This window comes from Barbus barbus (assembly GCF_936440315.1).
Source record: "Barbus barbus genome assembly, chromosome: 42".
Taxonomy (NCBI): Eukaryota; Metazoa; Chordata; class Actinopteri; order Cypriniformes; family Cyprinidae; genus Barbus; species Barbus barbus.
Genome location: NC_136720.1, coordinates 14,175,439 through 14,201,244, shown reverse-complemented (window position 1 = coordinate 14,201,244; position 25,806 = coordinate 14,175,439). Strand labels below are relative to the sequence as shown.

The window sequence follows — 25,806 nt, the reverse complement described above, 5'->3', positions numbered from 1 at the left end:
GCGGAGGGGATGCGGATTCCAGTACTTGGTGGACTGGGAAGGTTACGGTCCGGAGGAGAGAAGTTGGGTGCCTACTAGAGACATTCTGGATCACTCCCTTATTGATGATTACAATCGATAGGTAAGGGAGTCTGGGAACACCAGGAGGTGTTCCTAGGAGGGAGGGTACTGTCACGGTTCATGAATTCACTGGTTTCTTCATGTCTCGTGTATTGTGGTTCTCTGTGTGTGTGTGTGTGTGTGTGTGTGTGTGAGTGGGCGTCACCGCTCACTCCAGTCATCAGCGCGCCAGCTGATCTCATTCCCCGCACCAGCTGCTGCCAATCTACTCACCTATAAAATCTCACCGCACTCTCCTCTCCTTGTCAGATTGATGTCCTCCGTGTTGTTCATCGTGTGCCGTCTGCTACAGTGTTCCTGGTCCTCATCTGTCTGGAGTCTTCGTGGTTTTCGTCTCGTCTGGATGTTCACCTGCATTGGATTCACCATCACCACTCGTCACCAGCACGCTGTCCATCTAGTCCCTGCGTCACGAGCCCACCCGAGAGACTTTGTTACAGTGTTGTCTTCTAACCCAATAAAACCAAGATTATTCACTTGCATCTTTGCTTCCTCCTTGTGATTCATGACAATTTCAGTGACTTCAAAATTTTAGTTTTTCAATTACCACGCATAAACGTTGCTTTCTCAAAAACAAAATCAAGTACATAAATGCTGCTAACATATTATTGTAGCCCAGTTTGTGCTGTTTACAGTGTTATTAGACTTTAGCCATTTATATATTTATAAGCAACTGAAAAAAGCACAAATATCAGGGCATGTCAAAACTTCTCCAGGCCCCCAAAACACCCTCAGACCCACCTCGGTACAGTTTTGGCCAATACTTGGCATTCTTCAAGACTATAAAATAAAGAGGCCCTTTGTGATTGGACTGTTTTGTGGTAACTCTAAACCAAAATCTTTGAATTAATATTTTAAAGGTCTTGTAAGTGAATTGAAAACGCTGAGCAGTGGTTTTGGCTTGAAAGGCAAACAGTTACTTCTGTCGTATGTGACGCTCCTGCCAAGGCTTTTATCAAAGCCATCAAGAGTCACACTGGCCACTCTGCATGTGGCAAATGTACTCAAACTGGCCCCACTTAGGACAGACCTCTCTTTCCGACAAACGCTAGATGAAGACCATCATGTTGCAACATCTCCTCAAATAGAAACAAACATTGACTTGGTTGGTGGTTTTCCACATGACTACATGCACCTGGTTTGTCTTGGGGTGATGCGGAGACTTTTAGATCTTTGGCTGAGTTCAGGGCCGCTCTGGGTTCGTGTATCTTCCCGGCTGTGTCAAGTAATCTCAGATTCTCTTGAAGGGTTGAGATTTTACATTCCCTCTGATTTTGCACGTAAACCAATACCACTAGCCCATAGACTGAGGTGGAAAGCTACATAACTCAGGCAGTTCTTGTTATACACTGGTCCAGTGGTCCTTTGTAATGTACTGGCCTCACCAGTGTACAGTCATTTTATGCTTTTATCAGTTGCAATTCATATTCTTCTCAGTCGGAAATTCTGCTTTCTGTTGAACGACTTTACTCACACATGTCTAGTGTCTTTTGTTGAACATTTCGGTGTGTTAAATGGCAGGAATTTGTGTGTTACAATGTGCATGGATTAGTGCACCTCTCTGAGGATGTGAAGCTACATGGGAATTTAGATGAGTTTTCTGCTTTTCCATTTGAAAATGATCTGGGCTCTCTTAAAAAACTTGTGAGAAGACCTTGCAATCCTTTGGCCCAAGTAATTTTCAGATTATCAGAAATAAATGCCCAGGGAAAAAATAATACAGGAGAGCATAAATAGCCTCAGACGTGAACACAATGATGGCCCTGTTCCACTGATTTTTTCAAAATCAGTTCAGCAGTTTAATGAGCTCGTTCTTGGTGGTTTAGTCATCAAAACAACTGATGGAGACAATTGTGTGAAAATACAGAACTGTGCTGCCATTGTTTTGAACATTATTTTGAGTGGAGGAAAGACATTTTTGGTATACAAGGAGTATAGACATAGAAGCTCTTTTTTTGACTATCCAATGAACTTGTGTGACTTGGGATTTTTTGTTGTGAGGGAACTGTCTGAGCACTTGCACATCTCAGAGTTTGATGGCAATATTGAGAAGTATGTTGCCTCTATGAGACCATTTTGTTGTTTTACCATTACTACACACTGCACAGACTGCAGAAGATTAAATGTGGAGTATGTGTCAATAAACTGGTAGACGCTCTGATGTTGGTATGTTTCCAAATGATGTTTTTATTTATTTCCACAGTACCAGTTCATTCAAGTGTCCATCCAATAAAACCTGTTGTTATTTCAAGAAAAGGTGCAGTAGTTTGGAGAACATTTTCAAGAAAAAAAAGTAAGTGCAAACTGTGCAAAATGCTTTTACTTTGTGTGCAATATGTGTTGTCTAATATCAAAATTGTTGTTTTAACTGTAGCTGACATTGTCACTCACTCAAACAATTTTGCTGTTGTATAATATAAATACAAAACCTGTGCTAACTAAAAGAAATGCAAGCTATTTTAGTACAACTCATGTCTCTGTTGTGATGTGACAAATTTACCAGTTAACAGTTGGCTGTTTTATAAAATAAGGCCCAGTGCTTTCATGAGTGGGTGTATCAACCTCGTCTACCAGCGCGTGCCCAGGCCGCCGAACTTTCACGTCTCGCGCAACACTGGCTCATGAATGGAGCACCCACGGCCGCCCAGGTAATAGATCGCCTTCTCTGCGCACTGCCTCGAACTCATCGCCAAGCCGTCGAAATGCGGAATCCCACGACTACGCTGGAGTTAGTGGAGGCGATCGAGCTGGCGGCGGCCCACCGACGCGAGGCTGGGGAGCGAGCGCCCACATCAATCTTTATAACTACTATACTGATAAACAGTCAAACCAAAATTTATTCAGACACGTTCAACAATTCTCACATTATCAGTTTATTCTCTATAGTTTAGAAAATGGTAATAACATGACAAGAACTCAAGAGTTAAACTGTCATAAATTCATCTTGATAATGCCATCTTTCTCTTAGACTGTCTCACAAATGAATTAGTTTGAATAGCTTTCAGCTGTTAAATTAGATTATACCAATTTAGGTCAACTAATTACCAAGCAATGGTAATTCATTTTGTTCAATCTGTGGTAAAAAGAATAAACACTTAAACAAAACTTGGTCAGGTCAAAGTGTCTGAATATTTTTTTGGTCCTAGTTTTTATCAATTTTACTGGTAGTCCACTGTATGAAGAATTTTTGGTTATAATATGTCACAGTTTACTTTATTTTGCTATAAATTAACTATAGTGTCCTGCACCCGTGCACTAGTAAAAAAAAAATATCAAAAATTATATCTGATGTCTGAATCATTTTTGGTTTGACTGTAGTTCAGTTTCAGAGATTATAACCCTTATGTCATTAACCAATAGACAATTTAATAGCCATATAATCAACAATGCTGTCTGTACTTTTAAAGGAATACTGAAAATTCTCTCTCAATTACTCACCGCCATGCCTAAATTAAATAAAGTATTACAGCTTAATTCATGTTAAATTCCCTTAGAGTGAAGTATTAACATACTAGTCAAATAGATTCAAAGTTTTACTGGCATGATTGTCACTTATAACAAAACAAATATGGTACAGTACTTCCAATTTAAAACAGATCATACAGAATACTAACTGGGTAAAGAGATTCATAGAATGAAGTAGAAAGTCATATAACATTAAATGTTCTAGAAATATCATACAAGGAAACATTAGTAGAATGGTTTAAAAGACTTTGGTGAAATTAATAAAACAGTTTTGTATGTGCACTTTTTACATGTAATAATTCTATATAATATATTATAATAAATTATGTAATATGAGAGCTGTGTGGCTAATGTCTTAATGCTGCGTTGTATTAGTCATGCTTCATTAAAAATAAAATGTACACTTATTAATAATATTCATTATTAAATCATTAATTGTATGATTTATAATTTAATTTAATTTATTATTAAATTATTGTCCCTTCTCGGTCAATTAATTATTCCTGTGATTTTACAAATAATGTTTTATATTTTAACTTAAAATTAAAGCTCTGCATTTATTATTACCTGAAATTATGTCTGATATCAGTATGTGCTTTTAACAGCCTTTCCTTTTTTTTTGTTTGTTTGTTTTTCCTACAGATTTGTTTGGTGAGACTTTTCCCTTCAAATTATCATCATGGACATTGGAAACAAATATAAACAAAATAACCTAAGAAGGAGGGCTGTTGAGGAGAGTAAATGACTTATTTGATTCCCTTGATTGCATTCGTGGGCCGTGCCCCCCCAAACGAGTTATTGTGCCCCCCACTTTCCATCCTCTCCCCTCCTTGCTGAACGTGATCGAATTCGAAACGAAAGTGAAACCGATAAAACAGCGCACATAAGAAAGCGATCACAGATTGCATGCTTCCCACTCGTTAGAAATAACGAGTCACACTGGTGTTGGGTATGGTCCCATGTCCCTTTGGATATATAAAAACAATACTTATTACATTGAACCTTTACTCACTTTCGTTGCTCATTGTGCTCAATTTCATACAACAATAACGGCATTTCTATAGCTTCCAGTTCGTCTGCAATAAAGCAAGCAAACGCCACGTGATCTGCCATGACTGAGGTAGATGCAGCAAACTACGAGAGCCCCGAAGTGTCCGACTTGACGACTCCGTTTTCAACTCCGCCCCTGACTGCAAGCGGCTACTCTCGTTGACCACCGTCCGTAGCCGTGCTTCAAGTCGAACGCACCTATTTCTTTTTGATAGGTGAGTAATGTAGATTTAGCTTTGTCTCAGACAGCTTATCCGTGTTGGCTTTTGCTTGAATATGCTTTTGTGTCATCTTCGCTTGTTTCTGCGATTGTCGTTGACATGGTTGTGAGATTTTTTTTAGTTTCACTTTTACATTCGAGATTCGCGATCACACATACTCACAACAAAGAGAGGAAGGGAGCAGTCCACAGGATGAGGGAGGCAGCAGAAAATGCCTCTTGTTGGCAGTCGTGGCCTATTGGATAAAGAGTCAGGCTTGTAACCCAAATGTTGTGGGTTTGAGTCTAGGTATCGGCAGTGGCGCCTCCAGAAATTTTTCATAGGGGTGGCCAGATGGGGCCACTTAAAATCTTGGGGTGGCACACCAAAACTATAAACCATAATTTCAGAATTTTATTCTACTGTTGTTGTAAACCGGCCTGTAGAAAACTATCAGAAAGACTTAAGGAAACTCCTACTGATATACTTTGGTTTATTGTGTTATATTTAATGTTACTAATGATATAATGTGCACAGACTAATAACAGTACAGTTAACATTTTGAGTTGCACAACAATTCTTTTTATTTTGCAATTATATTTGGCATAAGGTGTACATTTATTTGACTGGGAGATATCTATAATGAAACGAGGCAAAATCAGTTATTCTGATATTAAAATAATAATAATGATAATAATGACAATAATAATAATAAGCCCCTCTCATAATTATCAATCATAGCTGTAATAATGGCCTATAGGCATTTCTATTCAGACTAATAAAACTCAACTATTAATAAACATGAATCAAAAAGCTTTAAGTGATTATGTTATGATTTGTAATTTAATGGAAACACACTAAACAAAAGTCAAGTCAAGTCAAGTCTGCTTTATTGTCAATTCTTCCACATGTACAGCACATACATACAGAGAATTGAAATTGCGTTACCCTCAGACCCTTGGTGTAAACAGTTAACATTAAACACGTTCAAATACAGATAATACGGTTTAAACATATGCACATACAACTCTATAGCTATACAAGTAAGGACATTGTAGAAAAAATAAAATAAAGAAATAGATAAAGTGGCATAAGGCGCATGGCAGATAGTGCAAACCAGTTAGATAAAAACAAAACTGTGCAGATATATTTGTAGTGCAAAAGAGCTTATCAATCTGAGGACATTGTAGAAAAATAAAAAAGATAGATAAAGTGACAAAGGCACATGGCAGAATAGATAGAGTGCAAACCAGTTAAATAAAACAAAAACTGTGCAGATATGTGTGTAGTGCAAAAAGAGCTTGTCAGTCTGTTAAATTGACAGGAGAACAGTCTTTTTATCAGAAAGACTTTTTATCAGTCTTTTTATCAAAACATACATTTCTCCAGATGATGTTACTATCTAGGCTAGCCATCAATTTCATTATTAGGGCCACGTGATTGTAACTTCACCTGTTGGTCCAGGAACACGTCTAACACCTGCTTTTGCCGTGTCCTGCCACACTTCTGTGACCAATGGTGCTGACTGTCCCTGGGCTGCTGCTGTCTGTTTTTCCTCGTCATTGTGTTCTGTCACTAATGCTGGCTGTGTATCATGCTGCTCTGTCTGTTCCTCTCCTCCATCCTCCTCCTTCTCCTCCTCCTCCTCACTATTACTAAGCCTCTGTTGCTCCCCTGCCATCTCTTTCACTCCTCCTTCTGTACTTTTCTTCTTAAAATAAGATGAGATGTCTGTGGACTTTCTCTTCATTGTCTGAAAATTGACATAACATATACATGCACCAGCTAACGACGTTAGCTAGGTAACTCTTGTCAAAACGTTCAAAGACACATCAAAAAGCTGCTGTAACAGTATACTGTAACCATTTGGCTCTTAAAAAGCACATCACGGCACATAATTCCCCGTCTTCTTTTACTAAAGAATATTTTTTGACTTATTTACTTACCGGTAGTCTTCTTCGTCTTCTTTCTTAACTTCTTTTGAAATTGTTGACCGGCGGGCACGCGCTGAGCTGTTGCTGTCTGAGCGCGCAACAGCGGCATGGACGGAGGGGCGGGGGAGAGGGTTGGCTACTGTGCGATCGAAGGTCTAGAGCGGCTTGCCTGCCTGGCTGTGCATTAGGGATGAAATGCATAACTGATGCTACTAAAATTTATACTGGCCAGTGGGGTGGCCAGGAGTCGGCCTGGGGTGGCCACCCCCTGGTGGCGCCATTGGGTATCGGCAGGAATTGTAGGTGGGGAGAGTGAATGAACAGCACTTTCTTCCATCTTCAATGACCACGACTGACGTGCCCTTGAACAAGGTACCAAACCCCCAATTGCTCCCCAGGTGCAAATTGTGGAAATTTCTAATTGCACCAGTTAATTCACTATTGGAGTTTGACCCTTGAAGGTTCTGCCTGTTATCTCTATTAAACATTGAAACACCGATTCAATATGCATGTTTCTGTATGTTGCAGGAAGGAAATGAAGTTCTGCCTAAATTTACTGACCAAAGTGCATCTGTGCACGTCCTGACTATACAGCTTATTATAATTTCCTCTCACTCTCATCAGCCTTAACCTCAACAGCAGCTCAAGAGAACCTAAACGATATTTTTTCAAAGCTTGACTTTTTTCATGAAACTGTAAGATGTTCTTGCTCACTCCCAAAAACCTTATTACAGTTTTTCACAATGTAAAGGAATTTACCATTAAAATTGTGATTATTTTAATAACATTAACGTTGTATAATCTCATAAATAATCCTAATTATAATATATTATAATACATATTTGTGGTTGTAACTTTATGGTAATTTATAACACACAATGAATACAATGTTAAATCCACTTAATATATAATAGATTATAGGACACATACCTTGACATTGTTCATTTAAAATCAGTTTCTCACTACATGTATTATCACTATTTCTTTAAAGGTGCTGTATGTAAGTTTTTGACTGTACTAAAGCATAAAAATACCATAATATGTTTGCAGATATTTAAGAAACATGCTGAGTTAATGCATTAACAAACACATTTCTTCAATATTCATGGTGGTTGCTGTGCACAGATTTGTAATATTTTGTTTAGTGCCATTACTATGACACGTTTTCATTCTGTAGATACAGAAACACGCAAAAATAAACAAGCTGAGAAACTACATCTTACTTCCTGTTTGCAACTATTTCAGTGCCATAAACAACAATCAAAATGAATCTACACTTGAGAGGCTATAAACGAATACAAAATGACGAGTGACGACCCCACAAATACACAAGACACACTAATACAATTACAGCTCATGCTTTGAGACACAATCCATCAGAGAGTGATCAAAATAAAAGCTTGGAGAGACTGCTATTTATAGCCATATATTTTTGTGTTGCAAGTACCGAAAAGTTAAAAGAATAATTTTCATAGTAATTAATTTAGCTTTATATAATAGGGTTAACAATTAATGTAGTAAAGTAACAGTATGTCCCAAAACTAATAGCCTAATTTGTTTTTAACATATACAGATGTATGCTTTTTCCCTTGTCTTCAAAGTAAATTAGTGACAGGTTTTGTGATATTTGCTTCAGGACAAAAACTAATATGAATATTATTATTAAAAATGTTGATCGTAAAAATCTCCTTTCTACTGTGGCCGAGAAGTGCAAAACAAATCACGATTCTGAAAACAAAATAACAAATTACAAACACAAATGCAAATCTAAAACAAAATAACAATTCAGAAAACACAACAACAATTACGAAAACATTATAACAAGTCAAAAAACAATGACAAAACCGAAAAATCAGACAAACCGGAAGAGGTAGGTAGGTATAGTTTGAGACAGCGCCATTAGTTTGGGAATAGATTACTCACTGCTGACTGGACGTGACATCTGTCAATCAAGATGTAGAGGAAGAATCTTTAAATTACATATTAATATTACGTTTTATTACGTTACATATGTATAGTAGGCTACTTGTTGCAAATAGTGGCAATTAATTATATTTTTAATTCAAATGGATGCCACCTTATTGGTACAATAAAGCCCTCCCTACTCCTACCCTAATCCTACCCGATACTTTATTTTCAACTTTTCGATTATTTCCTTAATTTTTATTGAAAATAAATGCCTTTCCGATGCGATATAAGACTTGAAAAGGGAGAAAAAAAAGTTCAGCAAAAAGCAGGATTGAACCCGGGTCGATCGAGTCAAAACAGACAATGACACACAATCTAATATCTGCACCACTGGAGCAGATGCTCAAGATGACTCTGCTGTTCTTCTTCTGGTTCTTCCTCTACATCTTGATTGACAGATGTCTCGTCCAGTCAGCGGTGAGTAATCTATTCCCAAATCAAATGCGCTGTCCGGTTTGTCTGATTTGTCGTTGTGTTTTCTGACTTGTTATAATGTTTTCGGAATTGTTGTTGTGTTTTTTAGATTTGCATTTTGCGTTTGTAATTTGTTATTTTGTTTTCATAATCGTGATTCGTTTTGCACTTCTTGGCCACCGTACCTTTCCCTTGATGTCATAAATTACATTTTAAAACGATTAAGCATACTTTTTCATTTAATTTTGTGTATTTTATGAGTATTTTTCTTTATTTATTTGTTTTCAACGTTCACTCAAGTAACTGTTTGGAAAGTTTGTCTTCGTTTTAAAAATCAAAATGTCTCTGTTGTTGCTAGACCTCCGCCCTCATCTCACAGAGCTACTTCACATCCATCCACTTCACCCTTAAACTCATCTGAGTGCAGCTGATCTCTGTGACAAGATTGAGTCATCAAATACACTATAGGCCTATCCAACTGCTCATTTACTAAATAAGATGGGAAGATACTTACTTGGAATACTTTTACTTTTCAAATACTGCATTTGCGGTGATGTGGTGAACTTTGATGGAGACATTAAGGACTTTGTAGTTGGTAACAGTAAGTTATTTGTTCTTACTGAACATCGACTACATCAGATGAGCCACGATCTAAACGAGGAGAAGAGGAAAGACATCACTAATGCTACTCACCATAACAGAGTCAACATTCTGGTGCCTTTTGAAGCCAACGGCACCCTGATAACGTGTGGGACTTTTGAAGATGGATATTGTGAAGTTCTTAATATAAGTAACATTACAAACATTATTTACTATGAACATAATATATTGGTAGGACCGCGACAGAATCAGAAATCTGTTGCCTTCATAGCTGGTAAGTACCTTTTGGTTGGGAAAAAGGACGATGATGCAAAACCTCAAGATACTATGTATTCTGTTGTTAGCTTGTGGAGCACCTCAGAATCTCAACCAGGAGGGATTTTCTCAAGAACAGCAGAAGGATCAGATGCCATCATTCAGAGCACCGTGAGAGATGTGGAGTTTGTTGATGGATTCCAGAGAGTTTCGCCCTCAGAATCCTATTTATTTCTCAACGCAAAGACTGACTCTGAGAGGAAAGTGCTCGTCCTGAGGATGAGCTCTAAAGGAAAAAAGACAGAAATAATCAAATCCCTACAGGCTGCAACGATACGATGCTGCAGTGATAAAGTTCGTCCAGTGCTCGTCGCCTCCACCGTTATTCCCTCAGTGAACGGTGTTATTTGGGCAGGTGCGTTCAGTGCACAGAATCAGCAGGATCCGGAGAACAGCGCGCTGGCTCTGTACGACATCAGTAACGTTCAAGGACAAGTGAAGGGCTTCTGCGCTATTGGTGAAAAGACATGTGGATCTGAGGTCGGAAATTACTTGTATAGTTTTTAAACAGTAGGCTATTTTGCCTTACAGAGACTTGAATAACATTTGTAATAAAATACATGTTGCATGATAAACGTAATTCATTATAGTCTATACACTATATAGCAGTGGTTCTCAAACTGGGGTATACGTACCCCTGGGGGTACGTGAGGTGCACGGAGGGGGTACGCGAACAAAATCCTGAGTTTTGGCAGTCATTTAATTCTCCCCCAACTTAAAGTAACATTAAAACCGAGCATTTGAAATTGCAAAATGCCGCTTCTAGTATAAAAACATGAAAATGGGATAAATGCCGTAAACAGTCAAATGACATCAAATGACCTCATCTTTTGCGGTCAGAACTGACTGCATCCACACAAGCAGCGTGCGTATAATAGGATGCTCGCTAAATATGCTGCTTTAGCAAATCGCGCTGTTGTTCATTGTATCTTTAAAGTAGATTTGTAGCACTTAATAGCACGAAGAACAAATAGCCTATTGATGGACTGTACAGAAATCGATTTAAGAAACCCTCGTTGATACAGAAACACCTGTGCGAGTAATTGTTTCGTGTTCAAAATACGAGCAAGAATACAATATAGAATGCAAAATAGAAAGTGTTATAAAAGAAAAACTTAACAGTGTCTTTTGGATGTTTTCTTTCCACTAGTCTGAAAAAATACTTTATGAAAAACCAAAAAGCCCAAAATCTCAAATTTGAAAGGTGCATGAAAAAACTGTGTTTTTGCCTGCAGTGTCTCCCCTTAATACAGCACCATCTGCTCAAGAATAAAGTTCAATATAAACTATTTAAATACTAATAAAGTGGGGGTATATATATATATGCTTTCATCAGTGTTTTATGATAAACGTGACTCAATATTACAATTGCGACTACAGTAAAAAAGCCTTTACTGTTTTAAAAACAGATTTATGAGCTGTATTGGATTTGAAGACGTTAGAAACACACGTCATTGTTGTCATGTGGTGAATTTGGCCAATCGTAGTCATCAGCGCTCCTGCAGTCGCTCTAGAGAAACGGCGCCAGCTGAGTGAGCCGGCTGCTCTCGAAACGCTCTCGCGGTACTTTGATGCCACACGTGACAGTATTTTTTATTTTTTTTATTTTTTTATTGCAAGAACATAAATACAACAAGGCAATGCAAGATCACAATACACTCTTTGAAAACAGAGCACCAAACAAAATTAAGAAAAAATAAATAAATACAAATAAAATACAAAAAGCACAAAAGAAAATGTAAAAAAAAGAGAATTAATTACACAATAGGGTCTTCTAAAAGTTTAAATTTCTGCAATAAAGTAAACAGTTGTCTTCCATTTTTACATTTTAGCAATCTTACCGACTTACAGTACATCCAAAATTCCTTTTGAAAAACAGAAAACAATGGCTTTGATTTAAGGCACTTACATTTATGAATATAAAATTTGCCCAAAATAAGAATAATATTCAGTATAAATTGAGTACATACATCTTCCATTAATGAGCCAAAAATTATATAATTTTTTAGAAAACAGCTTGACTGAATCTTTAAGCCACTCGAATGTATCATACCAAAAGGCTCTACTGAATGAACAGTCAAAGAATAAATGTACAGTCGTTTCAATATCAACATCACAAAAGGTACAATTATTGTGATCAATATTAAATCTATATCTAAGAAATTCTAAAAATGGATAGATATCATTAAAAAGTGTACTTCCTTGGCTTTGGGGGGTATGGGAAAGGAGAGATACATGGTTCTTAACTTAAAAATAGAACTCTTGGGAAAAATTTGAGTCAGGTTATTTCGACTAGCTTGATTAGGAAACTTATCTTGGGTCAAAAAAATTCTTATCAATTTAGTTGGCAGCCTACATCTTATGAAATCTTGCCCATTTATTATTAAAGAAGGTAAGTGAAGAGCTTCAGTTACACTGGGCACTCTATTACTAACCAACAGCACAAAGGCCTTTGGAATACAGTTCAACACCTTATTATATTGCTTGTAAACACAATGAATATTATATTTTCCACAAAAAGTATGTTTATAAATCAATTTCCTATATAAAAGAACCTGCTTATGAAATTCTGACAATTTGAGAGGAAGTTTTTGTATTGAAAAATCACAGCATAATAAGAATTGTAGTCCACCAACAGTTTTAAAGATATTTCTATAGGAGCACAGAACCAGAAACTGTTCTCATTTCTAAAAAGATTTTTAAGACAATTTATCTTAAAAGTTCCATTCATACAGTCTAAGTCTATGGCCTGTAAACCCCCTTCTTCGTAATCTTTCACTAGTGTCCCTTTTTTAATATAATAAGCTTTTCTCTGCCAAATGTAGTTAAAGTTCATCTGATCAATTCATTTAATTTTCTTATTAGAAATGGGAAGGGATCCTGCAGGGTAAATGCATCTAGACAGAGATTCCACTTTTGTCAGTAAAATTCTTCCAAATATAGAAATGTCTCTTTGCATTCATCTGTTCAATCTGGCCTTACATTCATCAATTCTGTTAGATATATTAAGAGTTTCACTTAGTTCTTTATCTTTGGTAAGTAGAATACCAAGATATTTAATTCTAGATTTAATTGGTACATTGCAAATTTGCGTAAAATTATATTCTTTCAACTGTCATTATTTCACATTTACTTAGATTAAAATATAAACCCGAGGCATTGGAAAAATTATTAATAATTTGGAGAGTTTTTGGAACCTGATCGATATTCTTTTGAAATAAAACGTGACAGTGATGTAGCGTCGGCGCCGGTTCAATTCAGACAAATTTTCTAACCGGCATGCACTGCTTCAAGTCAGCCGCTGATCGGTCTGCGAAGTGCTGCATGAAGTCGAACACACCTTGTATGTAAGGTGGGAGGAGTTGGATCTGGATCCAACCACGCCCTCTGGATCTTGTGGGCTGCAGCGAGACGCTCCTCCGGTGACTTACTGCCACCTACTGGCGATTTTAGTTTTAAATCTACAAGTATCACTTCGTTTTGCCATCATTTATTGCTTTATTTATTATATTAATAATACACTTAATGGAATTGCAAGAATATGACATAAAACATGACATATAATTAATAAGGCTTGAAAAACATTTCCTAAAGGTAGCAAATGATCCTGTTAATCAAGTTAAGGTGGAAAATATTGTCCCTAAATGGCAAAGGTGTGACTGCGGTCAAAGTGGGGGTACTCAGAAGAATGTTAAATGCCCCAGGGGTACGCCACTGCAAAAAGTTTGAGAACCACTGCACTATAGGATTCACTAATGTTGTTCGTGTTTCAGAGTGGTAGTGAACTTCAGCCGCTCTCTGTGGTGTTCAAGTACAGCTCAATATCAGCAGTGGCAGCAACTACAAATGGATCCTGGATTGTGTTGTTCATAGGAACCAGTGATGGACAATTCATAAAGGTCTCCTTCACCTCTCTCTCATACACATGTGCTTTTATTTTCACTATTCTCACTGAGTTTTTATTTTTAAGCACATGCCCACCCATTTACACATATATTCATGCTTCTCTAGCTTGTGTTGGATGAGAAATTCACACCAGGCTGTCCAATAGTGCTGTACAAATCTGATGATGAACAAGCAGTGCTTCCCAGAATATACTTTGATCCAGTAGATTTCAGACATATCTACATTGCTCTGAGGAAACAGGTGAGGTTTAAAAATGTGCAATTAACAAACAATGAAAAAATATATAGTATATATACTACTAGTGTAGTAGCAAAATCTTGAAAATATTGAATAATGAATAGTTTCTGTATATAACATTTTAATGATACAAAAATTACTCTTACAGTGTTCTAAAATAAATAAGTAAAAAGTGATAATCATTTCCAGAAGCAACAAGGAATATTTGCCTTATACTTTTGTTCATCCAAGGCAATGTTTTTATCCACCAAAAAAAGGGCAATTCTCCCAGTTAAAGAACCACTAAATTAAACTAAATTACTAAAGCAGGCAGTATCCTTTACTGTGTGTTAGATCGAATCATCATACTTGTCTCTTTCTGCTCATTTTTTTTATGTAGTTAAGAAGAGTGTCCGTTGTTCAGTGTGATAAATACAGCACTCTGAGAGACTGCAGAGCTGCTCTGGATTCTCTCTGCGGCTGGTGTGTGAACACAAACAGGTCAGCCTGCCTTTATCACATCACACATGATATCTACTGCGGGCTGCATTTACTACAGTAAATGTGCCTAATTGTATAACAGCATGTTAACTGCATGTTAGTGTAAGTTCACTACTGTGTATAAACTTGGATGGGTTAAATGCAGAGCACAAATTCTGAGTATGGGTCACCATACTTGGCCACACATCACTTCCATTTCCCCTTTCATTTTTAACTTCTTATCATCTATATGGACATGATGAGCAGTGTGCAAACAGTTCTGTAGTGATATTTTGGTTGATGCTGTTTTTATCTAGATGTTCTACTCAAGATGAATGCTCAGATACTTCATGGATTTCCATCCCAAAAAACTCTCTTCAGACACAGCTGTTTTCTTTTCAGATGACAGAGAATTCTTCTAGAAAGGTATACATCGATATCTAAAACAATTTTATAATTATAATTTGGAAAATATTTACTAGAATACTCTTTACCAACAATTGCCCACTCCTACACAGATTACTCTACATGTTTCCTTGAGTCTGGAGAGCACAGGAAATCCTGCTTTCTCATGTACTTTCACTAAAGAAAGTGTGAAGCTGTGTGACGGGTCTGATCTGGATGAAGTTTTCCCAAACTGCTCCTGTAGTTTTACTGACCAGATGCTCTATAATAGAGGTTGGCTCTCCTTCAGAGAAGTTGTATATTTACTAACATACAGTGCATTTATGTAGTCAGAATCTTATAATTATAAACATCTGTTCAGGTTTAAAAGTCTCTGCTACAGTCACCATACAGGATCAGAAGATCACAGAGATGCTGACGCTGAGGAACTGCTCCAGTATCACAGACAATTCACCAAATGCTTCTTATACACAGTGAGAAATGCACAGTCTAAACCAGACTTCTTGAAAGACTTCTTTGAACTTTTATTTCATAAATATTAAAAATATGAATTAAATGCAGGTGTGTTCAGTGTATCTCATCTGGGTGTCACTGGTCCTCTTCTTCCCAGCATTGTGACTGGACACCTGGACCTGGACCACAGTTAAACATTCAGGTGAGGAGACGTGTTAGCTATAATGCAGTGATTCAGTATATATTGGGAAATAGCGTACCTTTATAAACTGATAGCAATTCATTGTTGAAAGCTGAACTATCATTGACTGAAGTGAACTCAGGAAGTACATGAACGGCTCTTTCTCTACTCTTTAGGATGCATGTAAAAATCTACTCTCTGAGATGGTCTACGATGTAAGTGTCAAACTGATTATATGCCCAACTTCACAAAATAGGGATATTGTTTTTTTCTGTATGTTCCTATTTCAAAAGAATATGACTTTACAAGAGGCCAAGGATTTTTTTTCCCCATTTGAGGAACAATTTGTCAATCATCATTCTTTTTAAATTATGTGTAACATATTATTTGTTGATATATTTATGAAATATTTAATCAATGTGTATTTATGGTGGTAATAATAATGGTAATCATAATAATAATTATTATTTAAGTATTATATATTCAATTATATAGCAAGTTATGAAATTCATTTTAACTTCTGTTATTTTGTTTATATTCTTCTTTTTTTTTTTTGAGTGCAACTGAGTGCAACCTTTGGTGTTTTGCAGAAGCCAGAGATTCTCTCTCTGGAGCCCAACAAGGTTTCTTTCCATGGCAGAAACAATGTTTTACTAAGAGGAAGGAACCTGGAATCTGTCACTAAAATCCGTATTCGAGGGGATCTGGAGTGCATTCCTAAAGAGTGAGACTGTGTGCTTGTTTAGTGGTGTATATGAATGAGTGTAGATTCAGATAAATGATACTGTATCTGGACATGAATGTTTCTCTTCAGATCTCCAGTGTTTGATCGCTCCAGTGACACTTTAAGGTTCCACATTCCTCCCAGTGGAACTAAAGGAACAGTGAAAGTGTGTGTTGTTACTCCTGGCGACCGTTGTCATGGTTACAGTAACAGCACCATCACTTACAGTTCTCAGCCCAGCTGCACAGGAATACAGCCCACAGTCACCTGGAGCAGGTCAGACATTTCAGACCACTGTCAGATAAGCTTCTACATCTCATCAACACCTTACTGCACATTTTAATCATGAAATTTTCAAGAGCACTGTTAATGTGGAAAAATAAGATTTGCATTGATCTGCAGAGATACTTTTAGAACAGAGGAAAAGTCATATGCAAGAAATGAAAGAAGAAATGAGAGTCATTAGGTCATTTCCTGCATGTTTTGTCAAGTGTCTGAAATCTTCAGTTTAGTCTTGCTCAAACTGTCAAACCTGATTTCTGACAGCCCGGCTTTTCTTAATATTTCTGGTGGGTTTCATGTCCATTGTTTGTAGGAATATATGGCATTGTGTGTCTGTGTGTGCATGCAAAAGCAACATATGCAAAAATAAGTGGGGGAGTACAAATGTAAATAAATAAATAAAAAGTAAATAGATGAATGAATGTTTTATCATGTATTACTGGCTGAAATAGTTTTCAATCTCTTCATGCAGTGGTGGAAGGAAGATTTATGTTCAGAGCAGCAATCTGGAATTAGTGGAGTCAGTTACTGTCCTTCCCTCTAATAAAGTGCTGAAAACACAATACAACACAAGCTCAGGGGTAAGATGTGTTTATTACGCGTTCAGTTGCTCACAGAACTTTATCTGATACATAGAGGTCAGCTATTTATAACTTCAGAGTCTTCAAACATCCATCACCTTACTGACCTCCAAGCTGTTATGATGCCTAAACATCGCAAGCAATTGATTATAGAGATTTTATATTAAAAAATAAATAAATTTTAAACAAAATTTTATTGAATTTTAATATTTAATAATAATTAAATATTGTTTTTAATCATTTTAATATTGATGGTCAGTTAACATGAAAATAATTATAAGCTTGTCTCAATGAAATGTCAGAATTGTAATAATGACTGAAGACTTTAAGTGTATTCTCAGCTTACAGGCAGCTTTAAATGTCACATGTATTATTAACATATGTATTAGCATCATATTTTCATCGTCTCTCTTTCTCAGGACGTGTGGTTTCACTCACCCCGCTATGATGGTGGAGGTCAGCTTAGATTGTTGTTGAATGTTGGGAACTCCACTGTGGACTGTGTGGGTAATTTGTCCTACAAGCCTGATCCAGAATTCACCGGATTCACCACCTTACAGGTGGCCAATGATGTACAGGTGAACATTAAGGTGAGTTTAATGATACAGTGAGTTTAACTTTAGTCTACTGTCTGCATTTTTGGCATGCGTGGTGGCCCCTGGTCTTAAAAACTCTTAAGTAAATGTATTATGTGTCTGCACATCAGCTTGTGAAACTTACAACTTCCAAACCATCCCACACTCTCTGTTTCTCAGAAAATGAAGGATGATTTGAATTTGAGTTTGAATGAGGTGACTGTGACGGGTCTACAGGGAGATCAAACGTATCAGTGTGTTTTGGAGAAGATTGAGTCCAATGCCGTCATCTGTAAGATTAAAGGAGAATCAGGAGCCGTCCCAACAGTGGACAAACTCAATGTGAATGCACATATTCATGTCTTATTCAAATTGTCTTAATTACTTGTTGTAAATTATTTACAACCCTTATAAATCTTACATACCTTCTTTTACTATAATTTTCAGATAAATGTTGGGGAATTTTCAAAAAACCTTGAGTCTCAAAGTGGTTTAATATATTTACTCATCCTTGCTGCGTTGATTCTGCTCATAATTCTGGGTGCTGTTGGTAAGTGATTTCAGATTTACGTCACATATTTTCACAATAGTCCTGCAGGTACTAATGTATGTGTTCGCTCTCTCTGTCTAGTTGGATTCATTGTTCACCGTAAGAGCCAGAGACAAATGAATGAGAGAATGAACAAGGAACTGGACATACTGGAAACCAACATCAGAAGGGACATACGACAAGGTTGGTCATCTTTGAAATGCTGTTCTTTGTGGTGTTTGTAAGCATCACTGTTGCTCATACTGAAGTTTAGTATTATGAACACACAACTAACCTTAAATATTCAACTTTGGTGTGTAGCTCCTCCTGCACATTTGTGCACAGGACACAAATAATGCCTTAAACCATTGTAGAGATTTTATATACAGAGGGATCGAACAACTCACTCTAAGATTGTTCTAAAATCTTCCCCCTCTCCGAAACATCATGAGTGCTAAGTTAATTATCACTACCGCTGAAGTCAATATCCTATAGTGGTTTAATGTCAGTGTTTTCTTGTCCACTCAGAAGAGAGAGAGGCCTGCAAATCAAGAGATCCATAACATGACCGTCACATGACTGCTGCGTGTTCATCTCCAACTGTTCTTTTAATGGACAAAGTGTATGTGTGTTTTGTTTTATTTAGCTTAGTTATGTATTTTAGAGTAACAGTTAGCAAATAATAAAGTGTTTCATTTTACAGAGCAGTGTTTGTATTATGTACTTGAGGGGTTACTGCCTTGAGCTGTTGGTCCTTTGCTACCTTGCTTAAAATTTGATAAATTAATATTTTGTTTGTTTTGATCGTGGCCACGAAGCAAGATAAACAAAATTGTTGAGATATACTGATTTTAACGCTCTCTGGACGATGGTTGATTAGGTATAAATAATGAATATTGAATTAATATCAATTCAGTCAAATCAACCCTAATCTTTAACACTTAATTCCCTAAAGCTAAAAATAAAAATAATAAAATAAGAGCTAATTTTTACACCATGCAACTATACTTTTCTAAGCAATATGCATGGCAGTCAATAAAACATTTTTTAAAACTTACTTGCACTGAAAAAGGATCACAAGCATAGATATAAAAGGATCACATATAGCTTTTATATATGTATCGTCATAAAGATGAGCAAGTGTTTTTCTACAGTATTTCCTATAAAGACTCATGTGGTGAAAATCAAGTTTTTTACGTTGTTTTAATGTCTATGTAGTGTTTTCAATATGCTTCAAAACAAATCATGTGCAAATTCATCAGTCAACACCACTGCATTTTCTCCTTAAAACGGCAGTGTACCAAATACAGTCTTAAAAACACTACTTAAAAACTGACCCTGTTTCCTTCTGTCACAAACTAATCCAATCAACCTGCAGGATGGGGCTTTTCATATGATTAACAAAACATTTCTGCCTAAGGATGTTGATTTTTTAAAGAAGGTAGCTGTCTGAGAAGGTGAACAGGAACATGGTTTGTTTAACAGCAACACATTATTAGCTGTTTAATAACATACAGTAGTCAAGCCAAAGGCTAATGATATCAATTACTATCATGTATCCAGTGCTTTGGAGCAATACATAAAATGCATTATTCTGATATATCAACTTGTAGATGACCCTGTTATCTTTTTCTTTGGAATCAGTTTCTGTTTTAACCCTAAGTGGCTTTATTATTTCCAATAGTGACATCTGCCATTCTGTAGCGTTTACTACTTCAACCGAGTGAAAGTGGAGCAGGAAGTCCAATCTGGCTGAGTGGGGGCAGGGACTAATTTGTATATTCATAAATCCATGTATACTAAATGAAGTATGGGTGTAAAGTTATATTCAAGCCATTTCAGGGCATGAAGAAATTTTCATGGGTTAAAATGTTTAAGTCATTAATTATCAAAAATTAGTTTCTGCAGGGGACTTTAATTGTATATTCATATTCATTCATTTTTATTCTTGTACACAATATACTTACAAATAAACATACCAAAAATATGAAATCTATTGGAAAGAGTCTGGTCTGTACTTAAAAGTCTTTAAAACTCTATTAAGCTATTAACCATTTCAGACATGTTTTAAAATATTAAATATTATTGGAATGAACCGGTAATAAACCATCATATCTGTCTAAGTTAGCCCTAAAATGGGGGCTAGGTAAGAAATGTGTGATAAAATGGGGGCCATTTAAGCTGTAAGAAATAGTTCACCCAAAAACTAAAATTCTGTCATCATTTACTCGCCTTCAAGTTGTTCCACAGATTTATGAATTTCTTTCTTCTGTTGAAAACAAAAGAATGAATTGAATTGAAGAATATGGGTAGCCAAACAGCTGATTTATCCCATTGACTTCTATAGTATGGAAAAATTAAATAAAAATACTACAGAAGAATCATCTCTTGGGTTACATACTTTCTTCAATATCTTTTGTCTTCAACTGAAGAAAGAAATTCATACAAGTTTGGAACAACGTGAGGGCAAGTAAATGCTGACAGAACTTTAGTTTTTGGGTGAACTATCCCTTTAGCTCTAAAAGTACTACTTGTGCATTTATTAGCATAAATATATAATATATATTTATATAAGGCACTAAAAAGGCTTTAAGATTTGACATACAGATCAGAATATATGCATCACATATAACGCCTTGTTTGCCCTAATTTTATCAAACACAGAATGCTTTTTTTGCTGTGTGATATGATATTCCCTGCATAAGCATAGAGGTTAATGCAGCAGCCACATTTGACCAAAATGTATAGTGTTTGCTGTGCATATGGGTGTAATATGTAATGGTAGTGTCATTATTTTGATACATTTTCTCACAGATACGAAATATGCGAAAATAAACCAGCTGAGAATCTACATCTAAATAAAAGACTGCTATTTATAGCCATGCATTTTTGCCATGTGTTACATGAACCAAAAAGTTAAATGAATAATTTTCATGGTAATTAATTTAGCTTCATATAACATCAACAATAAATGAAGTAGTAGTACATCCCAAAGCTAATAGCCTAATTTGTTTTTACATATAAGCTACAGATGTATGCTTTTTCCCTCGTCTGCGAAGTGAATTATTTTTTTAGCGGATGGGTGGCAGGTTTTATGGTATTTGCATCAGGACAATGAGCAATAAGAATATTATTATTAAACAAGTTGATCTACAAACTTCATACTCCGTAAAAATCTTATTCCCCCTGATGTCATAATTTACATTTTAAAATGTTTAGGCGTACTTTTTAATTTTTATTTTGTGTATTTTATTAGTATTTTTAACGTTCACTCAAGTAACTGTTTGGAAAGTTTGTCTTCGTTTTAAAAATCAAAATGTCTCTGTTGTTGCTAGACCTCCGCCCTCATCTCACAGAGCTACTTCACATCCACCCACTTCACCCTTAAACTCATCTGAGTGCAGCTGATCTCTGTGACAAGATCGAGTCATCAAATACACTATAGGCCTATCCAACTGCTCATTTATTTATTTAATAAGATGGGAAGATACTTATTTGCAATACTTTTACTTTTCAAATACTGCATTTGCGGTGATGTGGTGAACTTTGATGGAGATATTAAGGACTTTGTAGTTGGTAACAGTAAGTTATTTGTTCTTACTGAACATCGACTACATCAGATGAGCCACGATCTAAACGAGGAGAAGAGGAAAGACATCACTAATGCTACTTACCATAACAGAGTCAACATTCTGGTGCCTTTTGAAGCCAACGGCACCCTGATAACGTGTGGGACTTTTGAAGATGGATATTTTGAAGTTCTTGATATAAATGACATTACAAATAGTATTTACTATGAAAGTAATATACCGTTAAGGTCACGACAGAATGAGAAATCTGTTGCCTTCATAGCTGGTAGGTACCGTTTGGTTGGGAAAAAAGAAGACGATGCAAAACCTCAAGATACTATGTTTTCTGTTGTTAGCTTGTGGAGCACCTCAGAATCTCAACCAGGAGGGATTTTCTCAAGAACAGCAGAAGGATCAGATGCCACTATTCAGAGCACAATGAGAGATGTGGAGTTTGTTGATGGATTCCAGAGAGTTTCGCCCTCAGAATCCTATTTATTTCTCAACGCAAAGTCTGGCTCTGAGAGGAAAGTGCTCGTCCTGAGGATGAACAGCTCTGAAGGAAAAAAGACAGACATAATCAAATCCCTACAGGCTGCAACGATACGATGCTGCAGTGATAAAGTTCGTCCAGTGCTTGTCGCCTCCACCGTTATTCCCTCAGTGAACGGTGTTATTTGGGCAGGTGCGTTCAGTGCACAGAATCAGCAGGATCCGGAGAACAGCGCGCTGGCTCTGTACGATATCAGTAACGTTCAAGGCCGAGTGAAGGGCTTCTGCGCTAATGGTGAAAAGACATGTGGATCTGAGGTCGGAAATTGCATATGTTTTTAAAAAATGATAACAGTATTTTACCTTATTGAGATATGGATAACGTAAGAATATCTGTTGCATGGTAAAACATAATTGTACTATTTATTTTCTATTACTCACTATTCAGAGTCATACAGAGTTTAATTTTGTTGTTTGTGTTTCAGAGAGGTAGTGAACTTCAGCCGCTCTCTGTGGTGTTCAAGTACAGCTCAATATCAGCAGTGGCAGCAACTACAAATGGATCCTGGATTGTGCTGTTCATAGGAACCAGTGATGGACAATTCATAAAGGTCTGCTACTTAGTTTATTTTTCAATAGTTTCTTAAATGCTATCCTCTCTAGTTAGAAAACACTGAGGGTATAAGTAGGCTCCACTGCACCTGTGGGTTTGCAGTGTGGTCATGAAAATGGAATCTACATGTAACATTATTATATGATCACTGCACATGCAACAAGTGGTTCCTTTTAAGAGAATATCAGAACTACTTATAAGCCCAAATTCTGGAAATACTCCCTAAAAAAATACTCCCTAAAAAATTCAAGCAGTGACTCCCAAAATCTATAAGATTTCTTGAAAAAAACAAGCTTAAAGTCACTTATAAGTGAACTTGGCAACTCTGCTGCTATTACCTTAAAAATAATAGGAAGCAAATGAGCACAAGTGAATGCTAAATAGCAGGAAGAAAGTGTAAAAACCCACCAGAGAACTCATAAATCAGCAATACATAACTTAGGATGACAACATACTGTATATGTAACTTCCATCTAATCGAACTACTGATCAGTAATTCACAATTGAGGGTTTACCTTTGACATTTTTGCCTATGATTTCTCACACAGGGACTAGTAACATTGATTCAATAATATGTGTGCCTTTGTAGGGAGAACATTATTTATCAATTCTGTGACCACAGAGCATGTCTACAAAACTGTTATTTCCTTTCAATCTCTCAGCAACCGTAACCATGGTAGTAAACTTCATGACACATCTGAAACCAATATACCTTATGATTAAGTTTCTTATCTATCTCCTAAAGAGAAATCTAAGCAAAATAAATTAGGCAAATTTGAACTAATAAAATATAGCTGTATGCAAAGTAAGCCACTTTGGAAGTCTGCTAAATGCAAAAGTGCATCAAGGTGAGAAATGTACGTTTAAAATGTTTTCGTTGCATCTGGAGTGCATTCCTAAAGAGTGAGACTGTGTGCTTGTTTAGTGGTGTATATGAATGAGTGTAGATTCAGATAAATGATACTGTATCTGGACATGAATGTTTCTCTTCAGATCTCCAGTGTTTGATCGCTCCAGTGACACTTTAAGGTTCCACATTCCTCCCAGTGGAACTAAAGGAACAGTGAAAGTGTGTGTCGTTACTCCTGACGACCGTTGTCATGGTAACAGCATCATCACTTACAGTTCTCAGCCCAGCTGCACAGGAATACAGCCCACAGTCACCTGGAGCAGGTCAGACAGCTTCCACACACATGCATTTGCTTTTCTATCATTGTTGGGACTTTTTATCATGATTATTTTTGTAATTCAGATATTATATATTATTTTATATTATATATTACTTATAGATTTGGCTCCTCCCTGATTCTGATTTCTCAATTCCAGTTACTGACACTATGATCTGAAAACACAATGTAACACAAGCTCAGGGGTAAGATGTGTGCTTATTACTCCTGCATTAGTCTAAAAATGAGCTTTACCCTAAAGAGGATCCAGTGTAGCAGTCTACAGCACTGTATCTGACATATGGACATCAACAGTCAAAACAGCCCATATTCACATGAGTTCTAGTTTGGCAGATTGTTTAATTAGTTTGCTAGTATAATTGTTAAATGTACTTGACATTGACTGTCAATATTTATTAATTCAAACAAAACATTATTTGTGCTATTCAAAGCTTACATGTAGCTTCACTCTGCACATGTCACATGCATTAGTTATATTTTCTCTTTCTCAGGACGTGTGGTTTCACTCCCCCAAATACTATTATTATTATAAATGTGGTTCTTTAAGCTTGCATGTGGGGAACTCCACTGTGGACTGTGGGTATTTGTCCTATGAGTATGATCCAGGATTCACTGAATTCCCCTCCTTACAGGTGGCTAAAGATCTACAGGTGAACATTAAGGTGAGTTTAACATCAGTGTACAGTCCGCATGTAGTGGCATACATAGGTATTAAAAAAACAGGTTTTCTGCACATCAGCATGTAAAATTCACAACCTCCGAACATCCCACACTCTCTGTTTCTCCGAAAAGGGCAGATATGTTGAATTTGAGTATGAATGAGGCGACTGTGACGGGTCTACAGGGAGATCAGCAGTATCAGTGTGTTCTGGAGAAGACTGAGTCTTATTCTGTTATCTGTAAGATTAAAGGAGAATCAGGAGCCGTCACTGCAGTGGACTCACTCACTGTAAGTCTGTTTTGATATTTTATTGCAAATGGTAAATGTAATGCTGTCTCTCAATAGATTATGGGAGGGAGAATCTCTACACTGTTAAGTTCATTATAAATCTTTGTCAACTTTGAGATATTTTATGAGTAGGACATTTCATTGTCATTTCAGATCAGTGTTGGGGATTTTTATATTATCCTAAGTGGAGAAAGACCAATGTATTTGCATTTTTTTAATATAGTAATTTCTTTAATATTCTTATTCTTTTTTTCTTATATTTTGTACTTTGTCATTTATTTTTCGGATTTAATCTAACAGCTAATCTGTTCTCCGGACAGCAGGTGGCGCCTTATACTTACATATTATGATATGTTGCATAAACACAGCCATTCAAAGTTCTTACAGTCTGTTATTTATCACTGTAGTACAATTATTTTGCATTAAAAGGCTTTGATTGTATCTCTTTCATTGTTCTCTTATTAACCTAATATTTTGATGTTATCAGTATAATGTTAAACCAAGTATAATTAAATGAACATTTTTCCATAATCATTTCAAAGGCGTATTCAGATTATTAGGCTACTATATACATGATTTAACTCAGCTATTAACCCTT

The 25,806-nt window shown here is 36.4% G+C and overlaps 1 protein-coding gene across 1 annotated transcript; it reads left to right on the top strand.

The window, feature by feature from the left end:
• Window positions 1-4,498: 4,498 nt before the first annotated feature.
• LOC306861776 (plexin-C1-like) lies at window positions 4,499-20,398 on the top strand. Its single transcript, XM_079404247.1, has 18 exons — window positions 4,499-4,850; window positions 9,510-10,546; window positions 13,840-13,965; window positions 14,078-14,212; window positions 14,589-14,689; window positions 14,986-15,094; window positions 15,187-15,346; window positions 15,435-15,546; window positions 15,635-15,728; window positions 15,884-15,922; window positions 16,298-16,431; window positions 16,522-16,707; window positions 17,186-17,294; window positions 17,714-17,884; window positions 18,050-18,211; window positions 18,317-18,419; window positions 18,501-18,602; window positions 18,927-20,398. Exons 2-18 carry the CDS (start codon window positions 9,650-9,652, stop codon window positions 18,959-18,961), a joined length of 2,775 nt encoding a protein of 924 aa, XP_079260373.1. The 5' UTR covers window positions 4,499-4,850; window positions 9,510-9,649; the 3' UTR covers window positions 18,962-20,398.
• Window positions 20,399-25,806: the final 5,408 nt, after the last annotated feature.

Bases quoted from the DNA above. Each gene is read 5' to 3' on its own strand.
- LOC306861776 (XM_079404247.1), top strand. From the start codon at position 9,650: ATGGGAAGATACTTACTTGGAATACTTTTACTTTTCAAATACTGCATT. The intron at 10,547-13,839 runs GTCGGAAATTAC...TTCGTGTTTCAG, and splicing joins AAAAGACATGTGGATCTGAG to AGTGGTAGTGAACTTCAGCC. The intron at 16,432-16,521 runs GTGAGACTGTGT...GTTTCTCTTCAG, and splicing joins CTGGAGTGCATTCCTAAAGA to ATCTCCAGTGTTTGATCGCT.